Source organism: Pseudorasbora parva, chromosome 2, assembly GCF_024679245.1.
Source record: "Pseudorasbora parva isolate DD20220531a chromosome 2, ASM2467924v1, whole genome shotgun sequence".
Classification (NCBI taxonomy): Eukaryota; Metazoa; Chordata; class Actinopteri; order Cypriniformes; family Gobionidae; genus Pseudorasbora; species Pseudorasbora parva.
In genome coordinates, this window is record NC_090173.1 from 32,604,341 (window position 1) to 32,626,776 (window position 22,436).

The following is a 22,436-nucleotide window of genomic DNA, read 5'->3' on the forward strand; positions in this document are numbered from 1 at the left end:
CCATAGGGAATACATGGTTTTCAAAGCTTTTTAACACTTATAGCGCCCCCTATACTCCGATCTCCATAAAACTTTGCATGTGTCTTCAACATGTTATGCCACATATACCCAACAATTTCCGTGAAGTTTTGAGTTTTCCCTTAGGATTTATAGGCTTTTGAGTGTATTTTGCCACGCCTCTTTTCTAAATGGCCCTGTTATAGCCATCCAAATGCAAGAAATCTACTTTTTTTTGATAATTATTGATCTAGAGAGTCCAGAGAATTGTCCTAGACTGGTTTGGTTCTGATTGGGCAAAAAACCAGGGACTAGTTCGCAAAAGTAGGTTTTTAACATAATTGCAAATATTTATTTAATGATTTGATTGACAGCAATGGTTCTGGAGGCAAAGTTGTTCAACATGAGGAGATCTATCATATGATATGCATATTTTGCCGATGTGTGCAACGCCACGTGATTGCAGAGCCATAAAACTCGTTAGCGCCAGCTAGTGGCCGATTTCTTTCAAAATTCTTACAGACCTCTAGGACCATGAGTTAAACATGCCCACTGAGTTTTGTTCCGATCGACCTCCGTTAACCCTGTCTAATAGGTGCTCAAATTTCATTGGCCGATGGCGGCCATGTTTTTTGAGATACGCCAATGTTCTCATAGACAGACATGGTACCTTGGGCCAAGACACTGCATACCAATTTTCCAGTCAATCGGACTAGCGGTCGCGTGGTTATAGCCCTTTTTGTGTTTTTTCCATGTTATAGCGCCACCAAGTGGCCAATCGTCGCGATTTTTTTATCGTGACCAAAGACTGAGCCCATACACATGTGTACCAAGTTTGGTGAAGATATCTCATTTCTTGCTGGAGTTATAGCCTCTTTAGTAAAATAGGCTCCACCTTAAATGTACATTTCCACGCCCCTTTTCGTTCATGAGTCAAAATTTCAACTTTTTTTTGATAATTATTGATATTCAGACTAGAGAGAACATTTTGGCACTGGTTTGGTTCTGATATGTCAAAAAACCAGGGACTAGTTCACAAAAGTAGGTTTTTGACAAAATTCAAAATGGCGGAAAAATTTGCATACCGGAAATGAAATCGGAGATATACGTTTTGTTCGTCATGGTCTCAGCTTTCCAATGATATAAGACACTTGACCCTTAGGATGAACGGTTTAGGAGTTATGAGCCATTTCGCGTTTTTGGTTGCTGTAGCGCCACCTATTGGCCAATCTGGCTCATAATTTGATAACCTCTCCTCGATTTTTGGACTACCTATTGACAAAGTTTGAAGTCTCTAGCATTTACGGTTTGGTCTGCACGATGAGTTTTACGGCAGAATAATAATAATAATAATAATAAAAATCAGCACAAATACAATAGGTGTTCAGCACTTCGTGCTTGAACCCCTAATTAAAGCTGCGAGCAGCATTTAGCGGGGTTCAAGCCATTTAAGGTCTTTAAGCATTTGACGCCTTTTGCATGGAAGGTTTTTAAGCACTGAATGAATTTGAGAGATATCAGGTGAAATGAAATGATTAACTGACAAAATATGATTATAAATATTATAGTAGTGACCTTATAAAGTCTAAATATGAATTATAGAACAATATTAATCAATTGTATGACAAAATTACTATTTTACTTTGCTAACATGATAAACATGTTGCTAGGTGGTTGCTAGGTTGTTCTTGATGGTTGTTATGGTGTTGCTAGGCAGTTGTTAGCTGTCACAGATGGTTACTATAATGTTTATAGAGTTCTTACTATGTTCTTTGCCTGATTTAACACTTAGCTAATCACTGCTAGCATGTGTAGCATGTTGGAAGTGCTGTTTGCTAGCATGACAGACAGACAGACAGACAGACACACACACACACACACACACACACACCACCTATTTTTGTGAAGTTTTGAGTTTTCGTTCAGGATTAATAGGCTTTTGAGCATGTTTTACCACACCTATTCTCTAAATGATCCTGTTATAGCTAACCAAAGTGTAAAGGTCAACATGTTTTTGATAACTATTGATCAGGAGAGTCCAGAGAATCATACTGCTGTGGTTTGGTTCCGATCAGGCAAGAAAAACCAAGGACTAGTTTGCCAAACGAGGTTTTTAACATAATTGTGAATATTTAAATAAAGATTTGATTGACAGTATTGGTTATAGAGGCAAAGTTGTTCAGTATGAGAAGATCTATCATAATATATGCATATTATGTGGCTGTTTTAACCCCACCTGATTAACGAGATGGAAAATACCATTTACAGCCAATACAGGCAATTCACCATAGGAATACATGGTTTTCAAAGCTTTTTAACACTTATAGCGCCCCCTATACTCCGATCTCCATAAAACTTTGCATGTCTCTTCAACATGTTATGCCACATATACCCAATAATTTCCGTGAAGTTTTGAGTTTTCCCTTAGGATTTATAGGCTTTTGAGTGTATTTTGCCACGCCTCTTTTCTAAATGGCCCTGTTATAGCCATCCAAATGCAAAAGTTCAACTTTTTTTCAATAATTATTGACCTGGAGTGTCTATAGAATTGTCCTAGACTGGTTTGGTTCCAATTGGGTAAAAAACCAGGGACTAGTTCGCAAAAGTAGGTTTTTAACATAATTACGAAAATGTAATTCATTGATTTTATTGACAGCAATGGTTCTAGAGGCAAAGTTGTTCATCATGAGGAGATCTATCATATGATATGCATATTTCATGGATATGTGCAACACCACGTGATTTCAGAGCCATAAAACTTGTTAGCGCCAACTAGTGGCCGATTTCTTTCAAAATTCTTACAAACCTCTAGGACCATGAGTCAAACATGCCAACTGAGTTTCGTTCTGATCAACCTCCATTAACCTTGTCTAATAGGTGCTCAAAATTCATTGGTCTATGACGGCCATGTTTTTTGAGATACACCAATGTCCTCATACACATACATGGTAGCTTGGGCCAAGACACGGCATACCAATTTTCAGGTCAATCGGACTAGCGGTCGCGTGGTTATAGCTATTATCATGTTTTTTCCACATTATAGCGCCACCAAGTGGTCAATCTTCACGTTTTTTTTATCCTGACCTCAGAATGAGTCCATACACATGTGTACCAAGTTTGGTGAAGATATGTCATTTCCTTCTTGAGTTATAGCCTCTTTAGTAAAATAGGCTCCGCCTTAAATGTACATTTCCACGCCCCTTTTCGTTCATGAGTCAAAATTTCTACATATTTTTAATAATTATTGATATTCAGACCAGACAGAACATTTTGGCACTGGTTTGGTTCTTATATCTCAAAAAACCAGGGACTAGTTCGCAAAAGTAGGTTTTTGACAAAATTCAAAATGGCGGAAAAATTTGCATACCGGAAATGAAATCGGAGATATACGTTTTGTTCGACAAGGTCTCAGTTTTCCAATGATATAAGACACTTGAGTGTGGACCAAACGGTTTAGGAGTTATGAGCCCTTTTGCGGTTTTGGTTGCTGTAGCGCCACCTATTGGCCAATCTGGCTCATAATTTGATAACCTCTCCTCGATTTTTGGACTACCTATTGACAAAGTTTGAAGTCTCTAGCTCTTACGGTTTGGTCTGCACGATGAGTTTTACGGCAGAATAATAATAATAAAAATCAGTACAATTACAATAGGGTTTCAGCACTTCGTGCTTGAACCCCTAATAATAAAAATCAGCACAAATACAATAGGTGTTCAGCACTTCGTGCTTGAACCCCTAATAATAATAATAATAATTAAAGCTGCGAGCAGCATTTAGCGGGGTTCAAGCCATTTAAGGTTTTTAAGCATTTGACACCTTTTGCATGAAAGGCTTTTAAGCACTGAATGAATTTGAGAGATATCAGGTGAAATGAAGTGATAAACTGACAAAATGTGATTTTAAATATTATAATAATGACTTTATAAAGTCTAAATATGAATTGATCAGGAGAGTGCAGAGAATCATACTGCTGTGGTTTGGTTCCGATCAGGCAAAAAACCTAGGACTAGTTTGCAAAACGAGGTTTTTAACATAATTGTGAATATTTAAATAAAGATTTGATTGACAGTATTGGTTATAGAGGCAAAGTTGTTCAGTATGAGAAGATCTATCATAATATATGCATATTATGTGGCTGTTTTAACCCCACCTGATTACACAGATTCACCATAGGGAATACATGGTTTTCAAAGCTTTTTAACACTTATAGCGCCCCCTATACTCCGATCTCCATAAAACTTTGCATGTGTCTTCAACATGTTATGCCACATATACCCAACAATTTCCGTGAAGTTTTGAGTTTTCCCTTAGGATTTATAGGCTTTTGAGTGTATTTTGCCACGCCTCTTTTCTAAATGGCCCTGTTATAGCCATCCAAATGCAAAAAATCAACTTTTTTTTGATAATTATTGATCTAGAGAGTCCAGAGAATTGTCCTAGACTGGTTTGGTTCTGATTGGGCAAAAAACCAGGGACTAGTTCGCAAAAGTAGGTTTATAACATAATTGCAAATATTTATTTAATGATTTGATTGACAGCAATGGTTCTGGAGGCAAAGTTGTTCAACATGAGGAGATCTATCATATGATATGCATATTTTGCCGATGTGTGCAACGCCATGTGATTGCAGAGCCATAAAACTCGTTAGCGCCAGCTAGTGGCCGATTTCTTTCAAAATTCTTACAGACCTCTAGGACCATGAGTTAAACATGCCCACTGAGTTTTGTTCCGATCGACCTCCGTTAACCCTGTCTAATAGGTGCTCAAATTTCATTGGCCGATGGCGGCCATGTTTTTTGAGATACGCCAATGTTCTCATAGACAGACATGGTACCTTGGGCCAAGACATTGCATACCAATTTTCCAGTCAATCGGACTAGCGGTCGCGTGGTTATAGCCCTTTTTGTGTTTTTTCCAAGTTATAGCGCCACCAAGTGGCCAATCGTCGCGATTTTTTTATCGTGACCAAAGACTGAGCCCATAAACATGTGTACCAAGTTTGGTGAAGATATCTCATTTCTTGCTGTAGTTATAGCCTCTTTAGTAAAATAGGCTCCGCCTTAAATGTTCATTTCCACGCCCCTTTTCGTTCATGAGTCAAAATTTCAACTTTTTTTTGATAATTATTGATATTCAGACTAGAGAGAACATTTTGGCACTGGTTTGGTTCTGATATGTCAAAAAACCAGGGACTAGTTCGCAAAAGTAGGTTTTTGACAAAATTCAAAATGGCGGAAAAATTTGCATACCGGAAATGAAATCGGAGATATACGTTTTGTTCGTCATGGTCTCAGCTTTCCAATGATATAAGACACTTGACCCTTAGGATGAACGGTTTAGGAGTTATGAGCCATTTCGCGTTTTTGGTTGCCGTAGCGCCACCTATTGGCCAATCTGGCTCATAATTTGATAACCTCTCCTCGATTTTTGGACTACCTATTGACAAAGTTTGAAGTCTCTAGCATTTACGGTTTGGTCTGCACGATGAGTTTTACGGCAGAATAATAATAATAATAATAATAATTAAAGCTGCGAGCAGCATTTAGCGGGGTTCAAGCCATTTAAGGTCTTTAAGCATTTGACGCCTTTTGCATGGAAGGTTTTTAAGCACTGAATGAATTTGAGAGATATCGGGTGAAATGAAATGATTAACTGACAAAATATGATTATAAATATTATAGTAGTGACTTTATAAAGTCTAAATATGAATTATAGAACAATATTAATCAATTGTATGACAAAATTACTATTTTACTTTGCTAACATGATAAGCATGTTGCTAGGTGGTTGCTAGGTTGTTCTTGATGGTTGTTATGGTGTTGCTAGGCAGTTGTTAGCTGTCACAGATGGTTACTATAATGTTTATAGAGTTCTTACTATGTTCTTTGCCTGATTTAACACTTAGCTAATCACTGCTAGCATGTGTAGCATGTTGGAAGTGCTGTTTGCTCGAATGACAAACAGACAGACAGACACACACACACACACACACACACACACACACACACACACACACACACACACACACACACACACCACCTATTTTTGTGAAGTTTTGAGTTTTCGTTCAGGATTAATAGGCTTTTGAGCATGTTTTACCACACCTATTCTCTAAATGATCCTGTTATAGCTACCCAAAGTGTAAAGGTCAACATGTTTTTGATAACTATTGATCAGGAGAGTCCAGAGAATCATACTGCTGTGGTTTGGTTCCGATCAGGCAAGAAAAACCAAGGACTAGTTTGCAAAACGAGGTTTTTAACATAATTGTGAATATTTAAATAAAGATTTGATTGACAGTATTGGTTATAGAGGCAAAGTTGTTCAGTATGAGAAGATCTATCATAATATATGCATATTATGTGGCTGTTTTAACCCCACCTGATTAACGAGATGGAAAATACCATTTACAGCCAATACAGGCAATTCACCATAGGGAATACATGTTTTTCAAAGCTTTTTAACACTTATAGCACCCCCTATACTCCGATCTCCATAAAACTTTGCATGTGTCTTCAACATGTTATGCCACATATACCCAATAATTTCCGTGAAGTTTTGAGTTTTCCCTTAGGATTTATAGGCTTTTGAGTGTATTTTGCCACGCCTCTTTTCTAAATGGCCCTGTTATAGCCATCCAAATGCAAAAGTTCAACTTTTTTTTGATAATTATTGACCTCGAGTGTCTATAGAATTGTCCTAGACTGGTTTGGTTCCAATTGGGTAAAAAACCAGGGACTAGTTCGCAAAAGTAGGTTTTTAACATAATTACGAAAATTTAATTAATGATTTGATTGACAGCAATGGTTCTAGAGGCAAAGTTGTTCATCATGAGGAGATCTATCATATGATATGCATATTTCATGGATATGTGCAACACCACGTGATTTCAGAGCCATAAAACTCGTTAGCGCCAACTAGTGGCCGATTTCTTTCAAAATTCTTACAAACCTCTAGGACCATGAGTCAAACATGCCAACTGAGTTTCGTTCTGATCAACCTCCATTAACCTTGTCTAATAGGTGCTCAAAATTCATTGGTCTATGACGGCCATGTTTTTTGAGATACACCAATGTCCTCATACACATACATGGTAGCTTGGGCCAAGACACGGCATACCAATTTTCAGGTCAATCGGACTAGCGGTCGCGTGGTTATAGCTATTATCATGTTTTTTCCACATTATAGCGCCACCAAGTGGTCAATCTTCATGTTTTTTTTATCCTGACCTCAGAATGAGTCCATACACATGTGTACCAAGTTTGGTGAAGATATCTCATTTCCTTCTTGAGTTATAGCCTCTTTAGTAAAATAGGCTCCGCCTTAAATGTACATTTCCACGCCCCTTTTCGTTCATGAGTACAAATTTCAACATATTTTTGATAATTATTGATATTCAGACCAGACAGAACATTTTGGCACTGGTTTGGTTCTGATATGTCAAAAAACCAGGGACTAGTTCGCAAAAGTAGGTTTTTGACAAAATTCAAAATGGCGGAAAAATTTGCATACCGGAAATGAAATCGGAGATATACGTTTTGTTCGTCATGGTCTCAGCTTTCCAATGATATAAGACACTTGACCCTTAGGAGCAACGGTTTAGGAGTTATGAGCCATTTCGCGTTTTTGGTTGCTGTAGCGCCACCTATTGGCCAATCTGGCTCATAATTTGATAACCTCTCCTCGATTTTTGGACTACCTATTGACAAAGTTTGAAGTCTCTAGCATTTACGGTTTGGTCTGCACGATGAGTTTTACGGCAGAATAATAATAATAACGAGCAGCATTTAGCGGGGTTCAAGCCATTTAAGGTCTTTAAGCATTTGACACCTTTTGCATGAAAGGCTTTTAAGCACTGAATGAATTTGAGAGATATCAGGTGAAATGAAGTGATAAACTGACAAAATGTGATTTTAAATATTATAATAATGACTTTATAAAGTCTAAATATGAATTGATCAGGAGAGTGCAGAGAATCATACTGCTGTGGTTTGGTTCCGATCAGGCAAAAAACCTAGGACTAGTTTGCAAAACGAGGTTTTTAACATAATTGTGAATATTTAAATAAAGATTTGATTGACAGTATTGGTTATAGAGGCAAAGTTGTTCAGTATGAGAAGATCTATCATAATATATGCGATTACAGAGATGGAAAATACAATTTACAAGCAATTCACCAGAGGGAATACATGGTTTTCAAAGCTTTTTAACACTTATAGCGCCCCCTATACTCCGATCTCCATAAAACTTTGCATGTGTCTTCAACATGTTATGCCACATATACCCAACAATTTTCGTGAAGTTTTGAGTTTCCCCTTAGGATTTATAGGCTTTTGAGTGTATTTTGCCACACCTCTTTTCTAAATGGCTCTGTTATAGCCATCTAAATGCAAAAAATCAACTTTTTTTTGATAATTATTGATCTAGAGAGTCCAGAGAATTGTCCTAGACTGGTTTGGTTCTGATTGGGCAAAAAACCAGGGACTAGTTCGCAAAAGTAGGTTTTTAACATTATTGCAAATATTTAACTAACGATTTAATTGCCAAAAATGGTTCTAGAGGCAAAGTTGTTTAGCATGAGGAGATCTATCATATGATATGCATATTTTGCCGATGTGTGCAACACCACGTGATTGCAGAGCCATAAAACTCGTTAGCGCCAACTAGTGGCCGATTTCTTTCAAAATTCTTACAGACCTCTAGGACCATGAGTTAAACATGCCCACTGAGTTTTGTTCCGATCGACCTCCGTTAACCCTGTCTAATAGGTGCTCAAATTTCATTGGCCGATGGCGGCCATGTTTTTTAAGATACGCCAATGTTCTCATAGAGAGACATGGTACCTTGGGCCAAGACACTGCTTACCAATTTTCAAGTCAATCGGACTAGCAGTCGCGTGGTTATAGCCATTTTTGTGTTTTTTCCATGTTATAGCGCCACCAAGTGGCCAATCGTCGCGATTTTTTTATCGTGACCAAAGACTGAGCCCTTAAACATGTCTACTAAGTTTGGTGAATATATCTCATTTCTTGCTGGAGTTATAGCCTCTTTAGTAAAATAGGCTCCGCCTTGAATGTACATTTCCACGCCCCTTTTCGTTCATGATTCAAAATTTCAACTTTTTTTTGATAATTATTGATATTCAGACTAGACAGAACATTTTGGCACTGGTTTGGTTCCGATATGTCAAAAAACCAGGGACTAGTTTGCAAAAGTAGGTTTTTGACAAAATTCAAAATGGCGGAAAAATTTTCATGACGGAAATGAAATCGGAGATATACGTTTTGTTCGCCAAGGTCTCAGCTTTCCAATGATATAAGACACTTGAGTGTGGACCAAACGGTTTAGGAGTTATGAGCCCTTTTGCGCAATTGATTGCTATAGCGCCACCTATTGGCCAATCTGGCTCATAATTTGATAACCTTTCCTCGATTTTTGGACTACCTATTGACAAAGTTTCAAGTCTCTAGCCCTTACGGTTTGGTCTGCACGATGAGTTTTACGGCAGAATAATAATAATAATAATAATAATAATAATAATAATAATAATTAAAGCTGCAAGCAGCATTTAGCGGGGTTCAAGCCTTTAAGGCCTTTTAAGCACATAGGCATTAAAGACATTAAGTTTTATTTAGCAAGCTTTTAAACACTAAAATAATAGATGGAAAAGTCCATTTACAGCCAATATGGGCAATTTACCATAGGAAATGCATGGTTTTTAAAGCTTTTTAACACTTATAGCGCCACCTATACTCCGATCTTTGTAAAACGTTGCATGCTTCATTAGCATGGTATGCCACACATACCCAACAATTTTCGTGAAGTTTTGAGTATTCCCTTAGGATTTATAGGCTTTTGAGTATATTTTGCTACGCCTCTTTTCTAATTGGCCCTGTTATAGCCTTTCAAATGCAAAAGTTCAACTTTTTTTCAATGAATATTTATCTAGAGAGTCTATAGAATTGTACTAGACTGGTTTTGTTCCGGTCGGGCAAAAAACCAGGGACTAGTTTGCAAAAGTAGGTTTTTAACATAATTGCAAATATTTAATTAACGATTTGATTGACAGCACTGGTTCTAGAGGCAAAGTTGTTCAGCATGAGGAGATCTATCAAATGATATGCATATTTTGCCGATGTGTGCAACACCACGTGATTACAGAGCCATAAAACTCGTTAGCGCCAACTAGTGGCCGATTTCTTTCAAAATTCTTACAGACCTCTAGGACCATGAGTCAAACATGCCCACCGAGTTTCGTTCCGATCGGCCTCCGATAACCTTGTCTAATAGGTGCTCAAACTTCATTGGCCGATGGCGGCCATGTTTTTTGAGATACGCCAATATCCTCAGAGACATACATGCTACCTTGGGCGAAGACACTGCATACCAATTTTCAGGTAAATCGGAGTAGCAGTCGCATGGTTATAGCTATATGCAGGTTTTTTTCACATTATTGCGCCACCAAGTGGCCAATCGTCGCGATTTTTTTATCGTGACCTCAAATTGACCCCATACACATGTGTACCAAGTTTGGTGAAGATATCTCATTTCATTATTGAGTTATAGTCTTTTTAGTAAAATAGGCTCCGCCCTGAGCGTCCATTTTGAATCCCCTTATCTTCCGTGAATCGAAATTTCAACTTTTTTTCAATGAATATTGATTTTCAGACTACAGAAAACATTTTGGCACTGGTTTGGTTCCGATTGGTCAAAAAACCAGGGACTAGTTCGCAAAAGTAGTTTTTCGACAAAATTCAAAATGGCGGAAAATTTTTCCAGACGGAAATAAAATCGGAGATATACGTTTTGTTCGCCATGGTCTCAGCTTTCCAATGATATAAGGCACTTGAGTGTGGACTAAACCGTTTAGGAGTTATGAGCCATTTCGCGCTTTTGATTGCTGTAGCGCCCCCTATTGGCCAATCGGGGTCATAATTTGATAAGCTCTCCTCGATTTTTGGGCTACCATGTGGCAAAGTGTCAAGTCTCTAGCCCTTACGGTTTGGTCTGCACGATGCGTTTTAGGGGAGAATAATAATAATAATAAAAACCCTAACAATTACAATAGTGTTTCAGCACTTCGTGCTTGAACCCCTAATAATAATAAAAATCAGCACAAATACAATAGGTGTTCAGCACTTCGTGCTTGAACCCCTAATAATAAAAATCAGTACAATTACAATAGGGTTTCAGCACTTCGTGCTTGAACCCCTAAAAATCAGCACAAATACAATAGGTGTTCAGCACTTCGTGCTTGAACCCCTAATAAAAACCCTAACAATTACAATAGTGTTTCAGCACTTCGTGCTTGAACCCCTAATAATAATAATAAAAATCAGTACAAATACAATAGGTGTTCAGCACTTCGTGCTTGAACCCCTAATAAAAATCAGTACAATTACAATAGGGTTTCAGCACTTCGTGCTTGAACCCCTAATAATAATAATAATAAAAATCAGTACAATTACAATAGGGTTTCAGCACTTCGTGCTTGAACCCCTAATAATAAAAATCAGTACAATTACAATAGGGTTTCAGCACTTCGTGCTTGAACCCCTAATAATAACAAGCCTTTAAGGCCTTTAAAGTACATAGGCATTAAAGACATTAAGTTTTATTTAGCAAGATTTTGAACACTAAAATAATAGATGGAAAAGTCCATTTACAGTCAATATAGGCAATTTAACATAGGAAATGCATGGTTCTTATAGCGTTTTAACAGTTATAGCGCCACCTATAGTCCAATCTCTTTAAAACTTTGCATGCTTCATCAGCATGTTATGCCACATATGCCCAACAATTTTCGTGAATTTTTGAGCTTCCCTTTTGAGTTAGCGCCAACTAGTGGCCGATTTCTTTCAAAATTCTTACAGACCTCTAGGACCATGAGTCAAACATGCCCACCGAGTTTCGTTCCGATCGACCTCTGTTAACCCCATCTAATAGGTGCTCAAACTTCATTGGCCGATGGCGGCCATGTTTTTTTAGAAACACCAATGTCCTCATAGACATACATGGGGCCTTGGACCAAGACACTGCCTACCAATTTTCAAGTCAATCGGACTAGTGGTCACGTGGTTATAGCCCTTTTCATGTTTTTTTAACATTATAGCGCCACCAAGTGGTCAATCGTCCCGATTTTTTTATCGAGACCAAAGAATGAGCCCATACACATGTCTACCAAGTTTGGTGAAGATATCTCATTTCCTTCTTGAGTTATAGCCTTTTTAGTAAAATAGGCTCCGCCCACAACATTCTTTTTCCACCCCTTAGCAACCGTGAATCGAAATTTCAACTTTTTCTCAATGAATATTGATATTCAGACTACAGAGAACATTTTGCCACTGGTTTGGTTTCGATCGGTCAAAAATCCAGGGACTAGTTCGCAAAAGTAGTTTTTCGACAAAATTCAAAATGGCGGAAAAATTTTCATGACGGAAATGAAATCGGAGATATACGTTTTGTTCGCCAAGGACTCAGCTTTCCAATGATATAAGACACTTGATTGTGGACCAAAGGGTTTAGGAGTTATGACCCTTTTTGCGCATTTGGTTGCTGTAGCGCCACCTATTGGCCAATCGGGGTCATACTTTCTGAGGTTCTCCCCAAATTGAGGACTACCATCTGACAAAGTTTCAAAGTTCCACGCTTTACGGTTTGGGCTGCACGATGCGTTTTAGCGGAGAATAATAATAATAATTAAAGCTGCGAGCAGCATTTAGCGGGGTTCAAGCCATTTAAGGTCTTTAAGCATTTGACAACTTCTGCATGAAAGGCTTTTAAGCACTGAATGAATTTGAGAGATATCAGGTGAAATGAAGTGAAAAACTGACAAAATGTGATTTGAAATATTATAATAGTGACTTTATAAAGTCTAAATATGAATTGATCAGGAGAGTGCAGAGAATCATACTGCTGTGGTTTGGTTCCGATCAGGCAAAAAACCTAGGACTAGTTTGCAAAACGAGGTTTTTAACATAATTGTGAATATTTAAATAAAGATTTGATTGACAGTATTGGTTATAGAGGCAAAGTTGTTCAGTATGAGAAGATCTATCATAATATATGCATATTATGTGGCTGTTTTAACCCCACCTGATTACAGAGATGGAAAATACAATTTACAGGCAATTCACCATAGGGAATACATGGTTTTCAAAGCTTTTTAACACTTATAGCGCCCCCTATACTCTGATCTCCATAAAACTTTGCATGTGTCTTCAACATGTTATGCCACATATACCCAACAATTTTCGTGAAGTTTTGAGTTTCCCCTTAGGATTTATAGGCTTTTGAGTGTATTTTGCCACACCTCTTTTCAAAATGGCCCTGTTATAGCCATCCAAATGCAAGAAATCAACTTTTTTTTGATAATTATTGATCTAGAGAGTCCAGAGAATTGTCCTAGACTGGTTTGGTTCTGATTGGGCAAAAAACCAGGGACTAGTTCGCAAAAGTAGGTTTTTAACATTATTGCAAATATTTATTTAACGATTTGATTGACAGAAATAGTTCTAGAGGCAAAGTTGTTCAACATGAGGAGATCTATCATATGATATGCATATTTTGCCGATGTGTGCAACACCACGTGATTGCAGAGCCATAAAACTCGTTAGCGCCAACTAGTGGCCGATTTCTTTCAAAATTCTTACAGACCTCTAGGACCATGAGTCAAACATGCCTACTGAGTTTCGTTCCTATCGACCTCCGTTAACCCTGTCTAATAGGTGCTCAAATTTCATTGGCCGATGGCGGCCATGTTTTTTGAGATACGCCAATGTTCTCATAGACAGACATGGTACCTTGGGCCAAGACACTGCTTACCAATTTTCAAGTCAATCGGACTAGCGGTCGCGTGGTTATAGCCCTTTTTGTGTTTTTTCCATGTTATAGCGCCACCAAGTGGCCAATCGTCGCGATTTTTTTATCGTGACCAAAGACTGAGCCCATACACATGTGTACCAAGTTTGGTGAAGATATCTCATTTCTTGCTGGAGTTATAGCCTCTTTAGTAAAATAGGCTCCGCCTTAAATGTACATTTCCACGCCCCTTTTCGTTCATGAGTCAAAATTTCAACTTTTTTTTGATAATTATTGATATTCAGACTAGAGAGAACATTTTGGCACTGGTTTGAATCTGATATGTCAAAAAACCAGGGACTAGTTCGCAAAAGTAGGTTTTTGACAAAATTCAAAATGGCGGGAAAATTTGCATACCGGAAATGAAATCGGAGATATACGTTTTGTTCGTCATGGTCTCAGCTTTCCAATGATATAAGACACTTGACCCTTAGGAGCAACGGTTTAGGAGTTATGAGCCATTTCGCGTTTTTGGTTGCTGTAGCGCCACCTATTGGCCAATCTGGCTCATAATTTGATAACCTCTCCTCGATTTTTGGACTACCTATTGACAAAGTTTGAAGTCTCTAGCATTTACGGTTTGGTCTGCACGATGAGTTTTACGGCAGAATAATAATAATAATAATAATAATAATAATAATTAAAGCTGCGAGCAGCATTTAGCGGGGTTCAAGCCATTTAAGGTTTTTAAGCATTTGACACCTTTTGCATGAAAGGCTTTTAAGCACTGAATGAATTTGAGAGATATCAGGTGAAATGAAGTGATAAACTGACAAAATGTGATTTTAAATATTATAATAATGACTTTATAAAGTCTAAATATGAATTGATCAGGAGAGTGCAGAGAATCATACTGCTGTGGTTTGGTTCCGATCAGGCAAAAAACCTAGGACTAGTTTGCAAAACGAGGTTTTTAACATAATTGTGAATATTTAAATAAAGATTTGATTGACAGTATTGGTTATAGAGGCAAAGTTGTTCAGTATGAGAAGATCTATCATAATATATGCATATTATGTGGCTGTTTTAACCCCACCTGATTACAGAGATTCACCATAGGGAATACATGGTTTTCAAAGCTTTTTAACAGTTATAGCGCCACCTATAATCCGATCTTTGTAAAACTTTGCATGCTTCATCAGCATGGTATGCCACATATACCCAACAATTTTTGTGAAGTTTTGAGTTTTCCCTTAGGATTTATAAGCTTTTGAGTGTATTTTGCCACACCTCTTTTCTAAATGGCCCTGTTATAGCCATCCAAATGCAAAAAATCAACTTTTTTTTGATAATTATTGATCTAGAGAGTCCAGAGAATTGTCCTAGACTGGTTTGGTTCTGATTGGGCAAAAAACCAGGGACTAGTTCGCAAAAGTAGGTTTTTAACATAATTGCAAATATTTATTTAATGATTTGATTGACAGCAATGGTTCTGGAGGCAAAGTTGTTCAACATGAGGAGATCTATCATATGATATGCATATTTTGCCGATGTGTGCAACGCCACGTGATTGCAGAGCCATAAAACTCGTTAGCGCCAGCTAGTGGCCGATTTCTTTCAAAATTCTTACAGACCTCTAGGACCATGAGTTAAACATGCCCACTTAGTTTTGTTCCGATCGACCTTCGTTAACCCTGTCTAATAGGTGCTCAAATTTCATTGGCCACTGGCGGGCAAGTTTTTTGAGATACGCCAATGTTCTCATAGACAGACATGGTACCTTGGGCCAAGACATTGCATACCAATTTTCCAGTCAATCGGACTAGCGGTCGCGTGGTTATAGCCCTTTTTGTGTTTTTTCCATGTTATAGCGCCACCAAGTGGCCAATCGTCGCGATTTTTTTATCGTGACCAAAGACTGAGCCCATACACATGTGTACCAAGTTTGGTGAAGATATCTCATTTCTTGCTGGAGTTATAGCCTCTTTAGTAAAATAGGCTCCGCCTTAAATGTACATTTCCACGCCCCTTTTCGTTCATGAGTCAAAATTTCAACTTTTTTTTGATAATTATTGATATTCAGACTAGAGAGAACATTTTGGCACTGGTTTGGTTCTGATATGTCAAAAAACCAGGGACTAGTTCGCAAAAGTAGGTTTTTGACAAAATTCAAAATGGCGGAAAAATTTGCATACCGGAAATGAAATCGGAGATATACGTTTTGTTCGTCATGGTCTCAGCTTTCCAATGATATAAGACACTTGACCCTTAGGAGCAACGGTTTAGGAGTTATGAGCCATTTCGCGTTTTTGGTTGCTGTAGCGCCACCTATTGGCCAATCTGGCTCATAATTTGATAACCTCTCCTCGATTTTTGGACTACCTATTGACAAAGTTTGAAGTCTCTAGGATTTACGGTTTGGTCTGCACGATGAGTTTTACGGCAGAATAATAATAATAATAATAATAATAATAATTAAAGCTGCGAGCAGCATTTAGCGGGGTTCAAGCCATTTAAGGTCTTTAAGCATTTGACACCTTTTGCATGAAAGGATTTTAAGCACTGAATGAATTTTAGAGATATCAGGTGAAATGAAGTGATGAACTGACAAAATGTGATTTTAAATATTATAATAGTGACTTTATAAAGTCTAAATATGAATTGATCAGGAGAGTGCAGAGAATCATACTGCTGTGGTTTGGTTCCGATCAGGCAAAAAACCTAGGACTAGTTTGCAAAACGAGGTTTTTAACATAATTGTGAATATTTAAATAAAGATTTGATTGACAGTATTGGTTATAGAGGCAAAGTTGTTCAGTATGAGAAGATCTATCATAATATATGCATATTATGTGGCTGTTTTAACCCCACCTGATTACAGAGATGGAAAATACCATTTACAGCCAATACAGGCAATTCACCATAGGGAATACATGGTTTTCAAAGCTTTTTAACACTTATAGCGCCCCCTATACTCCGATCTCCATGAAACTTTGCATGTGTCTTCAACATGTTATGCCACATATACCCAACAATTTTCGTGAAGTTTTGAGTTTCCCCTTAGGATTTATAGGCTTTTGAGCGTATTTTGCCACGCCTCTTTTCTAAATGGCCCTGTTATAGCCATCCAAATGCAAAAAAATCCACTTTTTTTTGATAATTATTAATCTAAAGAGTCCAGAGAATTATCCTAGACTGGTTTGGTTCTGATTGGGCAAAAAAACAGTGACTAGTTCGCAAAAGTAGGTTTTTAACATAATTACAAAAATTTAATTAATAATTTGATTGACAGCAATGGTTCTAGAGGCAAAGTTGTTCAGCATGAGGAGATCTATCATATGATATGCGTATTTTGCCGATGTGTTTAACACCACGTGATTACAGAGCCATAAAACTCGTTAGCGCCAACTAGTGGCCGATTTCTTTCAAAATTCTTACAGACCTCTATGACCATGAGTCAAACATGCCCACCGAGTTTCGGTTCGATCATCGTCCATTAACCTTGTCTAATAGGTGCTCAAAATTCATTGGTCGATGGCGGCCATGTTTTTTGAGATACACCAATATCCTCATAGACAGACATGGTACCTTGGGCCAAGACACTGCTTACCAATTTTCAGGTCAATCGGACTAGCGGTCGCATGGTTATAGCCATTGTTATGTTTTTTCCACATTATAGCGCCACCAAGTGGTCAATCTTCGCAATTTTTTTATCCTGACCTCAGAATGAACCCATACACATGTGTACCAAGTTTGGTGAATATATCTCATTTCGTTCTTGAGTTATAGCTTCTTTAGTAAAATAGGCTCCGCCTTAAATGTACATTTCCACGCCCCTTTTCGTCCATGAGTCAAAATTTCAACTTTTTTTTGATAATTATTGCTATTCAGGCTAGAGAGAACATTTTGGCACTGGTTTGGTTCCGATATGTCAAAAAACCAGGGACTAGTTCGCAAAAGTAGGTTTTTGACAAAATTCAAAATGGCGGAAAAATTTGCATACCGGAAATAAAATACCTCCTATGTTTTTTGTTCGGCTTGAGCCAAGGATTCCAATGATGTAAGACACTTGATTGTGCGACAAAGGGTTTTTGAGATATAAGCAAAATAGTGACTTTTTTTTGTTTTTTGCGCTATAGCGCCACCTATTGGCCAATCTGGCTCATAATTTGAGAACCTCTCCTCGATTTTTGGACTACCTATTGACAAAGTTTCAAGTCTCTAGGCCTTACGGTTTGGTCTGCACGATGAGTTTTACGGCAGAATAATAATAATAATAATAAAAATCGGTACAATTACAATAGGGTTTCAGCATTTCATGCTTGAACCCCTAATAATAATAAAAATCAGCACAAATACAATAGGTGTTCAGCACTTCGTGCTTGAACCCCTAAAAATCAGCACAAATACAATAGGTGTTCAGCACTTCGTGCTTGAACCCCTAATAATAATAAAAATCAGTACAATTACAATAGGGTTTCAGCACTTCGTGCTTGAACCCCTAATGAGGGCAGGGAGAAATTAGGGCTGTGTATTGCCAAGACTCTGGTGATACAATACGTATCACGATACAGGGGTTACAATACGATATATTGCAATATATTGCAATATTGTAAGAGAGGCAATATATTGCGATATTTCTTTTTTGTGTTTTTGTTTTTTATAATTTAAAAGAATAAAGAACACAACCATAAGCCTAAAACACGAGACAAAGTATTTTAATTAATACAGCCTATAATTTATATCACTAATCATATGCAATGTGCAATCTAAGTTGAGGGAAATGTAAAGTTACTGCAGGATTCTTTGTGTAAATGTTTTAAAGGTTCACAGTATAGCAGTGGCTATTTAACAACAGAAAGTGCAGTCCATTTCATAACTGAATGACTGTTTGTTTTATATTTAACACAGTAGGCCCGATCATCACACAGAACGCGTTTTTGCAGCGAGGCGCCTTTTTTGAATGGATTTCGGTTGGCAGAGAGCGTTATGCGCGCTGCTTATGCGCCCTGGGCGCCTCGCGTTTTTGAAGGAGCGCTGCGAGCGCATGAAGTTGAAAAAAAGTCAACTCTGAGCAGAAAAGCGCGCAACATCATCACGCTTATTTTCTGTTGTCCAATCGAATGAATGAAGCGGCAGGCCTTCCGTTGTGTTGACCGTTACATTGATTTGACTGACAGTACAAGTGATTCGGGGGTTGCCTAGAAACATTAAAGCGCACTGCTCATTTTTGAATGAGAAAACTCCGACCAAAAAAGGGAGTGCAGTGCGCCTCGCGTTTTCGAACCTGAAAAACCCGTTCTGTGTGATCGGGGCCTAAAGCTGTTTTCTATAAAGCAGTCTATTGTATAAAGTGCTATTTTCAAGTAACGTTACTGAACTGCAGAGCTGGTGCATCCATATCCACATCGCAATTATCTTTCGTTCTCCTGCCACCGCTGTCAGTTTTGGAGTGTGTTTATTTTGTTACTGAGAAGAAAGCGTGCAGGACATTCTATCGAAATGCTTCTCAGCAGCGCGGGTGACGTCACGATGTTAAGCGAGCTCTCTGTTTCAATGTGTTTCCCGAGTATTAGATTATAACTTGGCCTATTTTGCAAACAAAATGATTCTTGTCGATTTCCTTAGTGGCTTCTTTTTAGCTGAAGCCAACATGAGTCCACACTTCAGCTCTGTATACTGCAAGAGCGGAATAATTCTATCGTCTTGAGAGCTGGGTTTGCTAATGTAAACACTAGTGATCCACGCACTTTCACCAAGCGCTTCTCCGGCTCCGCGTCAGTTATACGTTCTGAGATAACACTGCCATCTAGCGGTTGGGTGTTATACAGTCTGTGGTTTAATCCGAACACAAAGCCACGAATCTTGGATGTAAATAAATAAATATATAAATATCGATACAGCGTTTTTGATAATCGATACAGTATCGCCAAACATAATATCGCGATATTCACGTGTATCGATATTTTCTTACACTCCTAGGAGAAATGCATTTTTTTTTTATAAAGAGTTTTCTAAGATGTACTGTGGTAAATGCAAATAATTATCTCAATTTGAGGCAATATATCAGAATCAGCTGGGCATTTTGTCTGCTTGTGTTATCCCCTGTTATGTTCAGATCACCTAGTGATTACCAATTGCCCTGCACTGTCAAATGAAATCCCTGTTGAATTAAATCCACTGTCAAATGGTTTCTTGTTTTCTGTTTCTCTCTTCAGGTAAGAGTAAGGAAGCAGAGATCAAACGTATAAATAAGGAGTTAGCCAACATCCGCTCCAAGTTTAAAGGAGACAAGGCTTTGGATGGATACAGCAAGAAGAAGTATGTGTGCAAGCTGCTCTTCATCTTCCTCCTGGGCCACGACATTGACTTCGGCCACATGGAGGCTGTCAACCTGCTCAGCTCCAACAAGTACACTGAGAAACAGATTGTAAGTGGAGCTGTATTAATATATTCTACTGTGGATGGAAGGGGTGCAATGGTTCAGATAGCACACGATTCAGTTTTTATCATGGTTTTGGGTACACGGTTACGTCACGGCTATGTTCAGGTAAATTAGGACTTTTGTCAAAAATATTAAAAATAACAACTATTAATCAAAATACAAGCAACAGTACAATAGAACAATATACATATAAAACAAACAGTGCTTTTTAAGTTTTTCAGGTACAGAAATTGAATAAATTAATCAAGTATAAAAAAACATTGCATATTAACTTCACTGTATAAATTAAATAAAGATTTATTATTATTGAAGTTACAAAAGATATTCAGTCAAGAGCACTGAGTGATTTTTTTGCCATTTGTATTCTGATTAACATTAAAGGAATAGTTCACCGAAAAATGAAAATGAGATGTTTATCTGCTTACCCCAGTGCATCCAACATGTAGGTGTCTTTGTTTCTTCAATAGAACACAAATGAAGATTGTTAACTTTTACAGTGTGCCAGTCATAATGTATGTGAATGAGTAACAACTATGAGAGTAAAAAAAACAACAACATGCTGAGACAACATAGTCCTATTGTCCAACATGTGTTCTCCTGAAGAAACAAAGACACTTAAGCCCCTTTCACACTGCGATTCCGGCAAATACACGGATAATGCGACCCGGCATTTGTTCCCGGGCTGCTAGATTTGGTCCATTCACACTGCCAGCGAAATGCCGTAATATGTGTGCTTTCACACACAACGCTTAACTGTCCCGGGTCGAGTTGACACGTGACATCCTGATGTGACTTATAATGGCGAGTGATCTCAGCTTCAGCACGGATAGTAAGGAGCTCCGTGGTCTCGACTTGTGTCCAGTTTGCACACATTTCTGCTTGTTTAATTTTAGTTTCTTTTGTATACGAACACTCTCTGCGTTTAAAACACCGACTAGCTCTTCTGGCACTGCAGGGTTGTATTATTGAAAAAACAAGCTCTAGGAGTCGCACGTTGCGGCATTAGTTTCGGCTTTTGTTCACACAGCACTCGTCCCGGGTCGAATCCCGCAATATTACTAGGTCCCCGACCCGGGTCGAATTCGGTAATCAGTTCCGGGACGTGGTTGCTTTCACACAGAAGGCGACCCGGCAATGTTCCGGGAATATTGCGGGTCCGACGTGCAGTGTGAAAGGGGCGCTACATGTTGGATGCACTGGGGGTAAGCAGATAAACATCTCATTTTCGTTTTTGGGTAAACAATCCCTTTAAACACAAACAGCATGAAAACGTTTATTTCCCTTGAAGACATAATACACAGATCCAGTACATACTGTTACACTTGAACTCATTTATTTCTTGACTGTTTACATTTACTTAACACATAACCTATGTTTGCTAGTATACTCGCCAAGACAGGCATGTTGACAATTTTGTGTGTGAATTTGTCAAATCAAGTGTTTACGCGCTATCTGTGACACGTTGTGTGTGTGTGTGTCGAACACAGGAATCTCCTCTCAGCGTGTGGTAGTTTTCTTGCTCTTAAATTGTCATGGCTTAAATGAGTTTAGTTTAAACACAAATAACATTGTGTGCTGTTCGTCTCACCCGCGTGAGCGTTAACTCCCGGTGATAATGGTGTAATGACTGTTTTGTCGCTTTTTGGTCATCGCTGTTGTTGTAATGAATTGTGAAGCCAGAATGTGTATCCATCAAGAGAAAAATACATTAGCCTAACACTGTCTGTTTTAGACCTTATCAAGAAACTATATTATAGATTCATCATCAGATTTGAGGTGAACCATGGGTTAGAATTTTTATTTTTATTTATTTTTTTGAACCAAGAACTGTTACACCCCTAGTGTATAGTATATAGTAAACTCTTGAATGGGTTGTATAACGGTGGTGTGAAATGTTTTTGTTTGCTTTTTATCTTTTTTATTTATTTATTTTTTTTGCAATTGCACTATTGTTGATTTTTTGAGTGTGTATGTTTGGTAAGTTTTTGCACACTTTACTGCTGCTCACAGGTAGATTTATTGCAGTGTTTGGTCAGGGAAGTGGCCAAAGGTATAAGAGTAAATTATGCAAAATATGAAAACTGTACAGGATATTTTATCTTTGGTGGTATTGTCATTAGAGGGGTGTAGTTTTGTCACACTTCACACATAGACATGCCGAATATACAGGCTTCATATTTAATAGAAGCCTTTT

The 22,436-nt window shown here is 38.0% G+C and overlaps 1 protein-coding gene across 3 annotated transcripts in view; it reads left to right on the plus strand.

Annotated features, from left to right (window-relative positions):
* Positions 1 to 22,436, plus strand: part of ap2a1 (adaptor related protein complex 2 subunit alpha 1) — a 99,582-nt gene that overhangs the window by 60,148 nt on the left and 16,998 nt on the right. For all 3 annotated transcript variants that reach the window (XM_067416432.1, XM_067416441.1, XM_067416440.1), the window contains exon 2: positions 20,016 to 20,227. In XM_067416432.1, the coding sequence (XP_067272533.1) occupies positions 20,016 to 20,227 (212 nt within the window). The remainder of the gene's footprint in view (positions 1 to 20,015; positions 20,228 to 22,436) is intronic.